Raw genomic sequence first — 16,611 nt, 5'->3', positions numbered from 1 at the left:
CGCTACAGCTTCCTCAATACCTGGATGAAACTGTCTAACTAGATCCGTGCCAGTCGGGCTTCAGGACGTGTTACAGCACGGAAACGGCATTGATCACATTGGTCGATGATCTCTGGAGGGCTCGGGACAGGGGATGCTCCTCAGTCCTGGTCCTCCTAGATCTCTCAGCGGCTTTTGATACCATCAATCATGGTATCATGCTGCGTCGGTTGGGGGGACTGGGAGGCACTGTGTTGCGGTGGTTCTCCTCCTTTCTCTCCGACCGTACGCAATCTGTGTTGACGAGGGGGGCAGAGGTCGACCTCGAGGCACCTTACTTGTGGGGTACCGCAAGGGTCAGCCCTCTCGCCCCTCCTGTTCAACATTTATGTGAAGCCGCTGGGTGAGATCCGTGGTTTTGGGGTGAAATGTCAACTGTATGCCGATGACACGCAGTTGTACATTTCTACCCCGGACCACCCCAATGATGCCCTTGACGTGATGTCCCAATGCCTGGAGGCCGTGCGGATCTGGATGGGGAGGAACAGGCTCAGACTCAACCCCTCCAAGACTGAGTGGCTGTGGTTTCCGGTGCCCCGATATAGCCAGCTGGTACCATCGCTGGCTATTGGGGATGAGTTCTTACCCCCCTCAGAGAGGGTTCGCAACTTGGGTGTCCTCCTGGATACGCGGCTGTCTTTAGACGATCATATGACGGCCATGGCCAGGGGGGCTTTTTATCCAGTTCGCCTGATTTCCCAGTTGCGTCCCTTTCTGGATCGGGACGCCTTATGCACGGTCAGTCATGCCCTTGTCACTTCCCGTCTGGACTACTGTAACGCTCTCTACATGGGGCTCCCCTTGAGGAGCACCCGGAGGCTCCAACTGGTCCAGAACACAGCCGCGCAAGTGGTTATGGGGGCGACCTGTCGCTCCCATGTAACACCTCTCTTGCGTGAGCTGCACTGGCTCCCAGTGGTCTTCCGGGTGCGTTTCAAGGTGCTAGTCACCATCTTCAAAGCGCTCCATGGCTTAGGACCGGGATACTTACAGGACTGCCTTCTGACACTGCATGCCTCCCACCGCCCGATACGCTCCCACAGAGAGGGCCTCCTCAGGGTGCTGTCAGCCAAACAATGTCGGCTGGCGACCCCCAGGGGGAGAGCCTTCTCTGTGGGGGCTCCTGCCCTATGGAATGAGCTGCCCCCAGACATAAGAAGGATCCCCGACCTCCGCATCTTCCGTCGTGCGCTGAAGACTTTATTGTTTCAACAAGCCAGCCTGACCGAATGAATTAACTTAAGTGGGTTTTAATGGTTTTAAAGGGGTTTTAGCTAGGGGTTTTAAATACGGCCAATGCTTTAAATTATTTTAAATTTTTAATTTTTGTGTTGGTATTATTTTACCATGGCTGTATACCACCCTGAGTCGTTCGGGAGAAGGGCGGTATAGAAATGTAATAAATAATAAATAAAAATAATTGACTCCAGAAACGTCTGATCGGCTCTTGCTTCTCTCTTGTCATTTTTCCTGCAAATTGCTTCTGGGCATTCTGCCAACCACAGTAAGCTTACGGTTATCTGAAAGACTGTACCTCAGAATTGAGTTATTATTTCTTGGACTCTTGTCGGCTGTTAATGAAGTTAAACTAACAGCCCTTGTTCAGAAAAGACTGATTTAAACTGTACTTGTGTTTGAACAACTACTAAGAAAGCTCATTAGTAGTCCTTAATTAGTAAACTAAGGTTTGTACGGACTTTGTGTGTGCTGCATTCTTTGTGGTCCGTAGCTGGGGCAGAACAGCATGTAGACTGAGCACGTGATCTTCATTTACATTCCTGGTCACTCCTCCCTCGCCTGGTGCTTCCCCAGTTCGGCGAAGGTCAAGCGATGCATAGACTTGTGTCCTGTAAAAGAGGAGCCCCCCCCAGACTGTGGACCAGACCTTAGTAAGGGTGGGGCTGGATGCTTTCTTCCAGCTCTACTAGAAATGGCATTCAGGTAGGAACAACGCCCATTCTCCCTAGAGCTAGATCGAGAGCATCCAGAGTGGGACATACCAAAGCCGGCCTGTCCCTTTAACGGGTGGGTAGCATCTGGTCCTAAGTCCCCCCGGCATTATGGACCCTCTGGAGGACCCTCCTCCCAAAGGCCGCTTCCGCCGAAGCGAAGGTGTCCAATTTATAATGCCGAATGAATGGTGTGGGGGGAGGACAATGTGGCCGCTCGACACACCTTCTCAACAGAGGCCTGTGTCGCCCATGTTGCTGTGGTAGCCACACTCCTGGTGGAGTGGGCCGTTATTTGGCTGGGAGTTGGGAGGGCCTGTACCTCATACACCTAGGCTATGCAGGCCCTCAGCCACCAACCCACTGTTGCAGGAGTGACCCTGTTGCCTAATGTTGATGGTTGGAATGAAACAAATAATGACTCTGTCCGTCAGAATGAAGCCGTACGTTTGATATAAATACGGAGGGCCCTTCTGACATCCAAGGCATGCCACCTGTGTTCAAGGGCATGTCGTGGCTCTGGGCAGAAGTTTGGTAGGACCAACTCCTGCGCCCTGTGAAACCAAGTGTTAACCTTGGGTATGAAAGAAGGGTCCAGCCGCAGTACGACCCTGTCCTGGTGAAAGTTGCATAAGTCCTGTCTTATTGATAAGGCTGCCAGTTCTGAGATCCTGCAGGCTGAGGAGAAGGCAATGAGGACCGCCACCTTGAGTGTTAGAAAACGCAGTGTGGCTGACCGTAAAGGTGCAAAGGGGCTGCCAGTGAGGGCTTGCAGGACCATAGTCAGATCCCAGGTGGGATACCTGTGGATGACTGGAGGGCACAAATTAGTGGCCCCCCTAAGAAATCTGCATACCGTGGGATGTCTAGAAAGTGATTCCCGTGTTCCTAGGGATAAAACGGAAGACAACACTGCAACCTGTCTTTTGATGGTGTTGGGTGTCAACCATTTATCTAACCCCTCCTGGAGGAACTCCAGAACCTGGGCCACCGAGGTTCTCGATGGATCAATTTGTAGCCTGGAGCACCATGTGCAGAAAGACCGCCAGGTCGCGTTGTATATTCTAGATGTGGATTGTCGTCTGGATGCCTGAATGGTGTGAATAACCCTGGGAGAGAAATGTTTGCTCCTCAGGGCCCGCCACTCAACTGCCAGGCAGTCAGTTGTAGACACTGGGGTTGTGGGTAGTTCAAGGCCCCTTGAGTGAGATGGATTCTGTCGTCCGGAATTCTCCAAGGCCGTTCTACCGATACTCATCAGATCAGCGAACCTCCTGGGCCAATGAAGAGCCAGGAGGATCACCTTTGCCTTTTCCTCCAACAGCTTCCTGATGAATGCTGTGTTGGATGCTTATCCTACGGTTGGGTAGGTAATATATAGAAAACTATGTTCTGTAACTTTAACTGCTACAAGATGACTAATTGGCTCTGCTAAGCAGACATAAAAGAAGGCAGGAAGTTCATTCACTTCTGATCCTGCTATTAGAAGGTTGAACTGCTGAAAGGAACTGTGTCTGTGGTACTGAAGAGAACTGGAATTGTAAGCAAACTATGTTTTTGTGTTGAACCGTGATTATTTGAAGAAGTGTTATCTTTGTTTTGAGAAGCCAAGTTTGTTTTTTTTTTACTACAAGTAAAGACTGTTTATTTTTCTTTAAACGTTCAGAGTCTGTGAGTATCTGTGTGTTTTGCTAAGCAACGTATCTATTCGCTGTCTGGTCCGTTGCACCACTTTGCAGAGGGCAGTTTTACCGTCAACACTGGTTATGGGCCCAGTACCAGTGTGTGTGTACCGGTTACAGCAATAAGAGAGTTGCGACACACATTATTGCTCCAGACGTTCATATTTAATATCCTGGTGAGGATGGCACAAGGTCAAGCTCCCAACTGATTGCTGGTTACCTGGCTGGATAGCACCAACTACAAATCCTGGTCCACCAAGTGCAGTCTCCTATTGCACAAAGAAGGGCTATGGGATGTAGTGCAGAATCCACCAGATGTGGCCTCCTGGAATGCTGACGATGCCGAGGATGCCAGGAAGAGAGCAGAGTTCCAGAGGAAAAATGAGAGTGCATTGTGTATTATTGGTTTGTCTCTAGATGATACCCAGCTTGTTCACATCGAGGGGGAACAGTCTGCTGCAAGATGCTGGGGCAATTTGAAACGTCTTTATGTTCGTGACACTGTGGGGGCGCAAATTAACATTACACGAAGGTTGTTTCGCACACGACTCCTTAAGGGTGGTGACATGTTAACACACCTGAATTGCATAAAAAGCATTTTTCGAGAGCTACATCAGAAGGAGGTGGTTTTTTCCGAGCAGCAACAGGTTTATATACTGTTATCATCGCTAGATGAGAGCTACGATGATGTAGTAACATCATTTGAAATTCTCACACAGCAGGAACTAACTTTGGCCAATGTAACCTCGCGACTCCTAGAAGAGGCCAGAAGGAGAGAAGAAAGAAAACAACTAAGGGACGAACCCGAGTCGATTAATGTAAATGTAAATGCAAATAACCATGTATATGCTGTGAAACATTGTTTTAATTGTGGCAAGAAGGGTCATATAGCCAAGTTTTGCAGAAGGCTGAAACAAAAAACCATGGTTAAAGATAAAAAACAATGTAATGTAGCTATGTCTGATAAGAAACCAGTTAACCACGATTCGTGGGTTATTGAAAGTGGGGCGTCGCTATGCATTTTCAGAACACAAAACTATTTTGTGAAAATGTTGCCTAGTAATAATAAGGTTTCTTTAGCAAATGGGTGGAAGCTAAAGGCATGTGGTGAGGGAACGGCAATATGTCCATATGTAAAAGAAAAAATGCATATGTTATATGTTCCAAATCTAAACTTTAATTTGATTTCGGTTAGAGTATTGGTTAAGCTAGGATATACAGTAATGTTTAGAACCAATGATTGTTTAATTGAAAAAGGTGAAACCAAGATTGTTGGAAAACTGAAAGATGGTTTATATGTATTATCTAGTAACCATGTTACAAATGTTGTATACTCAAATGTCAAACCACATGATGAATGTGTTCACTTGCTTCACAGACATATGGGGCATATCAGTTTTAAGATGTTACAGAAAACTGTAAAATTAGTTGATGGGTTGAAGCTGAAACCATGTAACCAGTATTTAAATTGCAATATTTGTAATCAGCAGAAAAGTAGAACAATCCCTGCTAATAGGTTTGACGGGTTTAAAACAAAGAGACCACTGGAAGTGGTATTTGCTGATTTAATAGGGCCAATGAAGGCTAGTTTAGGGGGTGCTTGCTATGTTCTCAGTATAGTTGACCATTATTCCAGGTATGTTTTTTGCTACCTATTGAAGACTAAGGTAGATACTTTTTGGTATTTTGTTCAATGGATTAAGTTTGTGGAGAGAAAAACAAATCAAAAAATAGTTACCATTGTAACTGACAATGGTACTGAGTTTGTAAACACAAGGTTTAAATCAGTGTTAGATAATGCTGGTATAAAGCACAAATGTTCAGCTCCATATAGACCACAACGTAACTCATATGTTGAAAGGAGAGGACAAACCCTACAAGCAATGATGAGATCAATGTTAGCTGATGCAGGTTTACCAGCTAATTTATGGGGAGAAGCAATTATGTGTGCAAATACACTCTTAAACAACACCATAAATACAACCACTAACAAAATTCCATATACCGTATGGCATGGAAGGAAGCTGGATTTGAGCTACATACACACATTTGGATCACCTGCATGGGTACATATTCCAGTGCAGTTAAGGCGTAAGGGCCAGAGTAGGGCACAACAATTAATATTTGTTGGTTATAATTCAAACCACAGGTCCTACAGATTTTGGGTAAAAGGAACAGCAACAGTAGTTAACAGTGCAAATGCCAGGTTTATGGAACATGTAGGGTGGAATAAATTAGGTACTGAAAATGAGGTTATCATCGAAACTCAGACTGAAGCTACCAATGAAATGCCAGAGATCCAGAGCGAAGAGGTAGAGAAAGACGTAGTACAGGAAGAGGTAAAGGTGGAGAGGCAATCTGTAAGTCCTGAACTCCCAAGAAGGTCGAGTAGAGTAACAAGACCACCTGATAGGTATCAGGCAACTACAGTCTATCAAGTAAATAAAGTCCCTACCACATTTAATGAGTTGACCACATTTCCACCTGAAGACCAGAAAGTGTGGAGAGGTGCAATGACTAAAGAACTACAATCTTTGCAGAATTTGAAAGTGTATGAGTCTGTAACAATTCCAAAAGGGAAAACTATACTCGGTAGTAAATGGATATATAAATTAAAGACTGGGATAGATGGGATACCAATATATAAAGCTAGGCTGGTAGCTCAAGGATTTAATCAGTCTCCTAATGATTACGATGAAGTATTCGCTCCAAGCTTAAAAGCCATTACATTAAGAGCAGCGTTGGTATGGGCAGCTAAAAATAAATATATAGTTAACCATTTAGATGTAGAAACCGCATATCTGCATGCACCATTACAGCATGAAATTTATTTAAAGAAACCCTCAGGATTTGAGGAAAATGGGAAGGCTGACTGTTGGTTATTAAAGAAAAGTCTGTATGGGTTAAAACAGTCAGGTTACGAATGGAACCAGTGCATTGTAAAAACATTGAAGAATATCGAATTTAAAGCAGGATTAGCAGATCCATGTTTATTTAAAATGGAAAGGGATGGTATAGTATCATTATTACTTTTTACCGACGATATACAGTCAGGTCCAGAAATATTGGGACATCGACACAATTCTAACATCTTTGGCTCTATACACCACCACAATGGAGTTGGAATGAAACAAATACAATGTGCGTTAACTGCAGACTGTCAGCTTTAATTTGAGGGTATGTACATCCAACTCAGGTGAACGGTGTAGGACTTACAGCAGTTTGCATATGTGCCTCCCACTTGTTAAGGGACCAAAGGTAATGGGACAGAATAATAATCATAAATCAAACTTTTCCTTCTTAATACTTGGTTGCAAATCCTTTGCAGTCAATCACAGCCTGAAGTCTGGAACACATAGACATCACCAGACACTGGGTTTCATCCCTGGTGATGCTCTGCCAGGCCTCTACTCCAACTGTCTTCAGTTCCTGCTTGTTCTTGGGGCATTTTCCCTTCAGTTTTGTCTTCAGCAAGTGAAATGCATGCTCAATGGGATTCAGGTCAGGTGATTGACTTGGCCATTGCATAACATTCCACTTCTGTCCCTTCAAAAACTCTTTGGTTGCTTTTGCAGTATGCTTTGGGTCATTGTCCATCTGCACTGTGAAGCGCTGTCCAATGAGTTCTGCAGCATTTGGCTGAATGTGAGCAGATAATATTGCCCGAAACACTTCAGAATTCATCCTGCTGCTTTTGTCAGCAGTCACATCATCAATAAATACAAGAGAACCAGTTCCATTGGCAGCCATACATGCCCACGCCATGACACTACCACCACCATGCTTCACTGATGAGGTGGTATGCTTAGGATCATGAGCAATTCCTTTCCTTCTCCATACTCTTCTCTTCCCATCACTCTGGTACAAGTTGATCTTGGTCTCATCTGTCCATAGGATCTTGTTCCAGAACTGTGAAGGGTTTGTTAGATGTTGTTTGGCAAACTCTAATCTGGCCTTCCTGTTTTTGAAGCTCACCAATGGTTTACATCTTGTGGTGAACCCTATGTATTCATTCTGGTGAAGTCTTCTCTTGATTGTTGACTTTGACACACATACACCTACCTCCTGGAGAGTGTTCTTGATCTGGCCAACTGTTGTGAAGGGTGTTTTCTTCACCAGGGAAAGAATTCTTCGGTCATCCACCACACTTGTTTTCCATGGTCTCCCAGGTCTTTTGGTGTTGCTGAGCTCACCGGTGCATTCCTTCTTTTTGAGAATGTTTCAAACAGTTGTTTTGGCCATGCCTAATGTTCTTGCTATCTCTCTGATGGGTTTGTTTTGTTTCTTCAGCCTAATGATGGCTTGCTTCACTGATAGTGACAGCTCTTTGGATCTCATCTTGAGAGTTGACAGCAACAGATTCCAAATGCAAATAGCACACTTGAAATGAACTCTGGGCCTTTTATCTGCACATTGTAATTGGGGTAATGAGGGAATATCACACACCTGGCCATGGAACAGCTGAGAAGCCAATTGTCCCATTACTTTTGGTCCCTTAACAAGTGGGAGGCACATATACAAACTGCTGTAAGTCCTACACCGTTCACCTGAGTTGGATGTACATACCCTCAAATTAAAGCTGACAGTCTGCAGTTAACGCACATTGTGTTTGTTTCATTCCAACTCCATTGTGGTGGTGTATAGAGCCAAAGATGTTAGAATTGTGTCGATGTCCCAATAATTCTGGACCTGACTGTAGCTCTGATTACAAAGAATGAGCAAGAGGCCAACAGGATTGTTGATGGATTAAAAGCTCATGTCAGGATTAAAAATCTAGGGGAGATACAACAATACCTAGGTGTAAGGATCGAAAAAACTAGGGGAGGATTTAAATTATCCCAAACTGATAAAATTAATAATCTATTAAAACAGTTCAGAATGGAATTGTGTAAACCTTCAAAGACACCTATGGTTCAAGATTATTGCAACACTGATGTGCAAAGTCCGTTGTTTGATAAAGGGATATACCAATCATTGATTGGCAGTTTATCATACATTAGCAATTGTTCTAGACCCGATATTTCTTATAGCGTGAACCAATTAGCTAGATTCAACACGGAACCTACAGAAAGACACTGGCAAGGAGCAAAACGTATTCTTAGATATCTGAAATATACCATGCATCATGCATTATATCTACAACCATCAGAAGAATTGCATGTAACCGCTTATGCGGATGCTAGTTTCGCAACAGATGTGAATACAAGAAAATCAACCTCAGGAATCGCTGTATTTCTGGGAAAATCTTTGATATGGTGGCGTTCAATAAGACAGAAACATTTAAGTATGTCTACAATGGAAGCAGAGTTTTCTTGTTTATCTTTGTTATGTACAGATTTGATTAGTATTAAGCAGCTGATGCTAGATTTAGGAATAGATATACAAGATCCTATAATAGTATACGAAGATAATCAGGCAGCGATAAAAAGGGCGACAAATATAGCTGTAAAGACTAGAACAAAACATACAGATCTTCGGTATCTCAATGTAAGAGAATGTATAATGAACAAGATGATAGAACTTCTATATTGTGCATCAGAAGACAAAGTGGCTGATCATTTCACAAAAGCACAGGGAAGTAGGAAACATATAGATACATGTAAACAGTATGGTTTAAGATTGTAAATATATTAGTCTACCCAAAGGGGAGAATGTTGGATGCTTATCCTACGGTTGGGTAGGCAATATATAGAAAACTATGTTCTGTAACTTTAACTGCTACAAGATGACTAATTGGCTGTGCTAAGGAGACATAAAAGGCAGCAGGAAGTTCATTCACTTCTGCTCCTGCTATTAGAAGGTTGAACTGCTGAAAGGAACTGTGTCTGTGGTACTGAAGAGAACTGGAATTGTAAGCAAACTATGTTTTTGTGTTGAACCGTGATTATTTGAAGAAGTGTTATCTTTGTTTTGAGAAGCCAAGTTTTGTTTTTTTTTTACTACAAGTAAAGACTGTTTATTTTTCTTTAAACGTTCAGAGTCTGTGAGTATCTGTGTGTTTTGCTAAGCAATGTATCTATTCGCTGTCTGGTCCGTTGCACCACTTTGCAGAGGGCAGTTTTACCCTCAACATGCTGGAATCAGGGGAAGAGGCGGAAAGGCATACAGAAGACCTGGAGGCCAAGGGGAGCGGAGGGCATCTATCCCTTCTGCTCCCCGTGTCCGGTATATGCTGAAGAAGCGAGGGAGCTGGGAATTTTCCAGGGATGCAGACAGATCCAGGACCGGAGTCCCGTATTGATCTGATAGTTGTTGGAACAGCGAGGGATGTAATCACCATTCCACTTGATCCACCATCTCCCTGCTGAACCTGTCTGCCTGTACATTCAGAACCCCTCTGAGATGTGCTCGGCCTTCAACGACAGACGGTGTTGCTCTGCCCAGCGACCCAGCTGACCTGCTTCTGCCATGAGGGACCTGGAATATGTCCCCCCCTTGATGGTTGATGTATGCTTTGGCCATCACATTTTCTGTTAGGACTAACACATGGCAACCAGAGATTGAGCCCATGAAGGCTTTGAGAGCCAGATGAACTGCTCTGAGCTCCAGCCAATTGATCCTGTGGGTCAGGTCCCCCTGGGTCCACCTGCCCTGGGCTAGCATCTTTTGGCCATGTGCTCCCCAACCGAAGAGGCTGGTGTCGGTCGTGAGGGTGACTCGGACGGGTTCCTTGAACAGGCAACCCTTGCGGAGTGCTGTTGATGTCCACCACTGTAAGTAACGTCACACGTTTGACGGGAGTCTTACCTTGTCCTGAGTGTTGCTCCTGCCCGATCTTTCAAATGGCAATAGGAGCCATTGCAGCGTCCTGGTGTGTAGTCGCGCCCATGGAACTATGGCGATGCATGACATCATTTTGCCAAGGAGTTGTGACAGGAGCGATAGAGGAACTGTCCTCATGGCCATAATGTTCTTGACTAGATATTGTATGCTGTTGTGCCTCTCTGGAGAGAGGAAGACTTGGCATGTTGTCGTGTCTATTAGGGCTCCCAGATGAAGCAGATTGGTCATTGGAGAAAGTTGACTCTTCCTGTGGTTTATGGAGAAACCATGGTCCTGGAGCGCTTTTATTGTGGTCCATAGATCCCTCTCCGCCTGACTGGCCAAAGAGGACTGGATTAAAATGTTGTCCAAATAGCATTGGACTCTTATTGGGACCAAGCGCAGATGGGCCATCAGAGCTGCCAAAATCTTCGTGAAGGCTCTCGGTGCTGATGAGAGGCCGAAGGGCATGGCTCTGTACTGATAATGTCTGTCTGAATAGGCAAAACGAAGGAACTGTCTCTGTGCTGGTTTGATCAGAACATGAAGGTATGCTTCTGTTAAATCTATCGAGGAGAGGAAGTCGCCCTCGCGCGTGCTGTCTATTATTGATTTGAGAGACTGCATTTTGAATTGTTTGAACTCCAGACACTGGTTCAGGCGCTTTAAATCCAAAATTGCCCTCCATCCCCCCAAATTCTTTTGGATCACAAATAGGATCAAATAGAATCCCTGTCTGTGCTGTTCTTGTTTGTTTGTTTTATGTTTTATTTGATTTGTATACCGCCCTACTCCCGAAGGACTCAGGGCGGTGAACAGCCAAGCAATAAAATACATAAATACAAAAATTTAAAAAACCAGTTAAAATCAAATTAAATCATTTTGGCCCAGACAAATTAAAACACCCCAATAATTTAAGAACAGATTTAAAATTTATATATTCAAAGAGGGAGGAGATTAGGCCAAGCCTGCTTGATGGAATAAAAGAGTCTTCACAGCGCGGCGGAAGGTGCGCAGATCCGGGATCCTCCGTATCTCTGGGGGGAGCTCATTCCAGACAGTAGGTGCCCCCACAGAGAAGGCTCTCCCCCTAGGGGTCGCCAGCCGACATTGTTTGGCTGACGGCACCCGGAGGAGTCCCTCTCTATGAGAGCGTACTGGCCGGTGGGAGGCTATTGGTGGTAGTAGGCGGTCCCGTAAATAACCAGGTCCTAAGCCATGGAGCGCTTTAAAGGTGGTAACCAAAACCTTGAAGCGCACCCGGAAGACCACCGGGAGCCAGTGCAGCTCGCGCAGGAGAGGTGTCACATGGGAGCGCCATGACGCTCCCATTACCACCCGCGCGGCCGCACTCTGCACCAGTTGGAGCCTCCGGGTGCTCCTCAAGGGGAGCCCCATGTAGAGAGCATTACAATAGTCCAGGCGGGAGGTGACGAGGGCATGAGTGACTGTGCGTAACGAGTCCCGATCCAGAAAGGGACGCAACTGGCGAATCAGGCGAACCTGATAGAAAATCCTCCCGGTCACGGCCGTCAAGTGCTCTTCTAAAGACAATCGTGAATCCAGGAGGACGCCCAAGTTGCGAGCCCTCTCCGTGGGGGCCAGTGATTCGCCCCCAATAGTCAGAGATGGCGTCAACTGACTATATCGGGACGTCGGAAACCACAGCCACTCGGTCTTGGATGGGTTGAGCCTGAGCCTGTTCCTCCCCATCCAGATCCGTACGGCCTCCAGGCACCGGGACATCACTTCAAGGGCATTGTTCTTGAGGAACTGGCTTGATCGCCTGGATTTCCAGCAAATGCTGGATTGCTTTCTCCATCAGGCGCTGCCTGGAAGAGTCCCTGGATACAGGGTAACTGAGAAAGAAGGTTGGGGGGGGGGGGGGAAGAGAAATTCCAGCGCCAACCCTGATCTTATCATATTTAGAACCCATGTGTCTGAAGTTGTGGCCTCCCACTGTTGGAAATGGAGGCTGAGCCGACCACCTATGGGTGGTGCGGTCCTGCAGTCACTTTGTACGGCAGTAAGGACGACTTCCTGCCCCTCAAAAGGGCCGCTTGCCCTGAGGTTGATTTCGGTTCCTGAACTCTGATCTGTCTCTGTCGGTTAGGGTACTGTCATTGAAAGTGTTGATAGTCATGGCCAGGTTCAGGGGCCCGAAAGGGCTGTTTCCTATAATAAGGGGAAGACCTGTGTTCCCCCCATCGATAAAGGGAAGGCATGGCCATGCCTTCTGGTGTCCACTAGGATGGGATCCAGACTTTCTCCAAATAATTTTTCACCTGTAAAGGGAGCTGAGGCTAATTTCCATTTGTTCTTATTGTTGGCCTGCCAGTGCTTAAGGCAGAACAGGCGACGAGTGGCAATTGATGATGCTATGGACCGTGAAGCGAACTTAGCCGCATTCAATGTTGCATCAGCTGAGAACTCAGCAGCCGCAATTAATTTATTTATATCTTGGTGTACCCTCAGATCTTCTGGTGGAATGCGTTCCTGCAGCTGGCGCGATTAAAGAATGAAGCCGAAGTGGCAGCCTTCACTGCCCAGGCAGCTGCCTAATGGGACTTATGTAACGACACCTCAGCTTTCTTGTCATCAGGTCTCAGACAGTCCATTGCATCCGTTGGAATCAGAGCAACTGATGTCAGTGCTGCCACTGGCTTGTCCACTGTGGGTACCTGCAAAATGTCAGCTGAATCTGGAGCTACATTGTATAGCTTTTGTTCAGTTCTGGAAGGGGGTAGTCCTGCCCCTGGATTATGCCATTGCCGTTTAACTATGTCTGAAAATAGTTTGGGCGATGGTACCACCTCAGCCTCCACTGCTGGCTCTGTAAAGAGCAAATGACCAGAACCCCCCGGGTTGGGGTCAGGTTCTGTGACTGTCTCAGACTCCATGTTTGTAATGGATTTGGCCTTGCAAAGCAAGGGTTTGAAAAGATCCGGGTTGAAAAGGCCTGTAAAGGGAGAAGGTTCTGAATCTTTCCCTTCATCCTCAGAAAGGGCCATCAGGTCCTCCTCCTCAGCCGAGGAGTCTCCACTTCTAATTGAATGGGCCACAGATGGAATACTTTGAGGCACCATCCAATTCTCTTGCAGAACAGGTTGCAAGCCTGGAGGCTGATGGAGTGGAACCCCTGGAGAAGTTTGGTCCCTTTGATGTAAACCTGACAGGCCACAACAATACCAATGGCTATTCCCTGAGTAATAGCCTGAGAAATCAGTTGCTGCAACTGTGCAGGCATTGCTGATTTGGAGCCCCTCTTGCCACACGAAGTGGCTGCCTGGCTCCTGGTAGTTGCCCCTTTGGCTGCAGCTCTCTGGCTGTAAGCCCCTTGTTTCTGGCCCGGGGAGGAAGTAGGCTCCCTCTTGTCCCCTTTCTGGGCCTGCTGGCTGGTGGAAGGCGTGTGCGACGCCATTACCCATTTAATAAAGGCAAGCCACTCGCGAAGAGCTGAGGCTGCCACGGCTCAAATTAGCCCTCCCACGCACTCCCGCCGCTTCACAGTCTGGCCAGGCAGTCTGGCCAGGAATCCTCCTCCGCCGTCTGGCGGGAATGCCTGGCCCCCTGGCTCTGATCGATGCCAGTGAGGCCCTACTGCTGCTGCGCGGTGGCGGAGATTTCGGCTTTGAAGCCGGAACGAGACCGCTAGCTGGCAGACCAGCTAGCGGTCTGATCGCTGAAGTGATCCTCCAATTATTATTGTCAATCTCACGATTAGATGATCACAGAGAAAAAAGGTGAAGCCGCTCTTCGATCACGTCTGTTTGTAGTGCAGACTGAGCCGAACTGGGGAAGCACCAGGTGAGGGAGGAGTGACCAGGAATGCAAATGAAGATCACATGCTCAGTCTACATGCAGAACATAGAGCTACTACCCACTCTGCATGCTCTTGATCCAGCTCTAGGGAGAATGTTTTATAGATGGCATTTTCCACCAAGGTTAGCAAAGATGTTCAAGGATAAATCTGCAAAATGTTGGAAATGTCATCAGACACCTGGTTCATACTCATATGTGGTGAACATGTCAAAAAGCAAAAAAATATTGGACAAAAATACATACATGGCTGGAAAAAATGATAAAACAACATATAGATTTTAAACCAGAGACATTTTTGTTGGGCATTTTACCAGACAAGTATAACAAAGGGAAGGTATATTTGATTTTACATGTATTAACTGCAGCGAGAATAGTATTTGCACAACAATGGAAAAGTGAAGAGATCCCAGGAGATGATGATGTGATTAGAAAAATATTAGAATGTGCAGAAATGGATAAACTAATGCTTACAATTAAGGAAAAGAAAGAAACTGAATACTTTTTGACTTGGGACTTATTTTATCAATGGCTAGCTGACAAAAACAGGAGCTAGAAACAGGGAAATATAGGGAAGGATCAGTGATATAAGGAAGATATGTTAACTTGGTTAAACAAATATTATGATTATTATTATGATTATTATTGATATTAATGCAAAGAATATTGTTGTGAACAGTTTATTATTCCTAAATTGATTTGTACCCAGACAACACACTGTTCAATTGAAATTAGAATTTTTGTATGTTATAAAATAAAATAAAATAAAAACTTAGTACAAAAAAAAAGAGAAAAGAAATCAAGGGCCAAATTCCAAGATTCAGCAACAGCCGACTAGGAAATCAAAGCTACAATTTCCTAGCGCTTGATAGAAAGAAAAGAAAATGAAGGATGCTCTAATCTCAAAAGAGATTTAATCTAAACATTCATGACACTGTGGCCCTGAAGGTGTTCACGCAGCATGAGTTGACCAAGATAACCCTGCAGCTGGAGAGTTAACTGTGTTCCAGCTGTGCCTGAGTTGCAGTGTCTGCCGGTCATCCTGGCTGCCATTTTTCAAGTCATCTTTAGCTTGCAGAGACTAGGAAGCCTTTGCTGCCCTTTTAATTTTTTAACTACAGCTGAAACAATCATAGTAATATGATATGGGTCAGTGTTACTGCGGATGCAGTCAAGGGATCTTTTTTCTGTCCTATTTTCACCCATACCCACTGCAGAACAGGGGAAAGATGACAACTGAAATGGCAACAGAGCCTATAGTTCTCTAAGACTTCACAAGAACCTCAGCGGTTGGAATGAATAATTAACATTCAAGTAAATAATGGGGGAGTTTATAGTCCTTGGTTGCTTCCCCCTCCCCACCTTTTAAAATGGTGGTACGCAAACAAGGCCCATTTTTGCTTAGCCGTTTTGATAACCCACAGAAAGCTGCCTTGTGCCCTTTCTCTTAAAAATACTCACTGAAGGATGGGTTGCCCAGGCCACCAAATGCCCCATTGGAGAGTGTGCCCAGACAGGCAAAGCTAGGAGGCCTGCCAAAGGGATCTGGAAAAGAAATCAGTGGAGAAGTGAGCAATCATACAGGAGAGCTACTGGATCCTGTTCTCTTGGCTGCGTTACACTGGGGCATCGAGTCTTACCAATGTGGGGGCTGGGGTTGAAAGAGCCATGAGGAGTAGTGGCAGGACCAAAGGAGGGGGCATTGCGTGGATGGACAACACCTGCAAGAGAGAGGACAGGATAATAGATTAAAATAAAAAGAACGGGGGGGGGAGAGAATGATGAGTATATTTCACATCAAAAGAATGATGACTCTCAAAACAAAAATACTTCCCGAGTAAAATGTAATTTAAGCACCACATTTTTTAAGTGCCTTGATTAGTTTTCTCTCATAACCCCTGTATTAAGGTAAGGGCTGCCTGTTCAGGTTTCCAGACAGAAAACTGAGGAAAGCATAAAAACTAACATTATGGCTCTTATTATCAAAACACCAAGTGCCACAGCAGCTAGATGGCACAATTAGCAGTGGCAAAAAAATGGGCAGGGTGAGCTTTAGCAAGTCTCAGTTATTTAATCGTCAAGGAAAAGCCTTCCAGTATTTGCAAAAAGCACACTGACCAGCAGCCGTGAAAAGGGTGGCAGGGCGTGCCAGCTCCTGGCTATGGGGCAGACTGCCAAAGGCTCCGGTCTCAGGCAAGCCAGTGAGGAGGTCATTCCAGAAATCCAATTTATGGGGATCGCCCTGCATCAGCTGTGAGGAAACAGAAGAGCAAGAAGTCCTGGTAAGCAACCAGTCAGGCACAAGTCAATCCAAATGGCCTCACTCTATATACTTTGGCAGAGATCTCTCCTATTCTGGC

The 16,611-nt window shown here is 45.6% G+C and overlaps 1 protein-coding gene across 4 annotated transcripts in view; it reads right to left on the bottom strand.

The window, feature by feature from the left end:
* Positions 1-16,611, bottom strand: part of FBRS (fibrosin) — a 72,205-nt gene that overhangs the window by 31,784 nt on the left and 23,810 nt on the right. For all 4 annotated transcript variants that reach the window (XM_070944581.1, XM_070944582.1, XM_070944583.1 and 1 more), the window contains 3 exons: positions 16,370-16,502; positions 15,892-15,972; positions 15,713-15,796 (listed from right to left, as the gene is read on the bottom strand). In XM_070944581.1, the coding sequence (XP_070800682.1) occupies positions 15,713-15,796; positions 15,892-15,972; positions 16,370-16,502 (298 nt within the window). The remainder of the gene's footprint in view (positions 1-15,712; positions 15,797-15,891; positions 15,973-16,369; positions 16,503-16,611) is intronic.

The sequence above is a fragment of the Pituophis catenifer genome, unplaced genomic scaffold, assembly GCF_029215685.1.
Source record: "Pituophis catenifer annectens isolate HBS135680 unplaced genomic scaffold, rPitCat1.0.hap2 SCAF_5, whole genome shotgun sequence".
Lineage (NCBI taxonomy): Eukaryota > Metazoa > Chordata > Lepidosauria > Squamata > Colubridae > Pituophis > Pituophis catenifer.
This window is presented reverse-complemented; position numbering and strand designations above follow the sequence as displayed.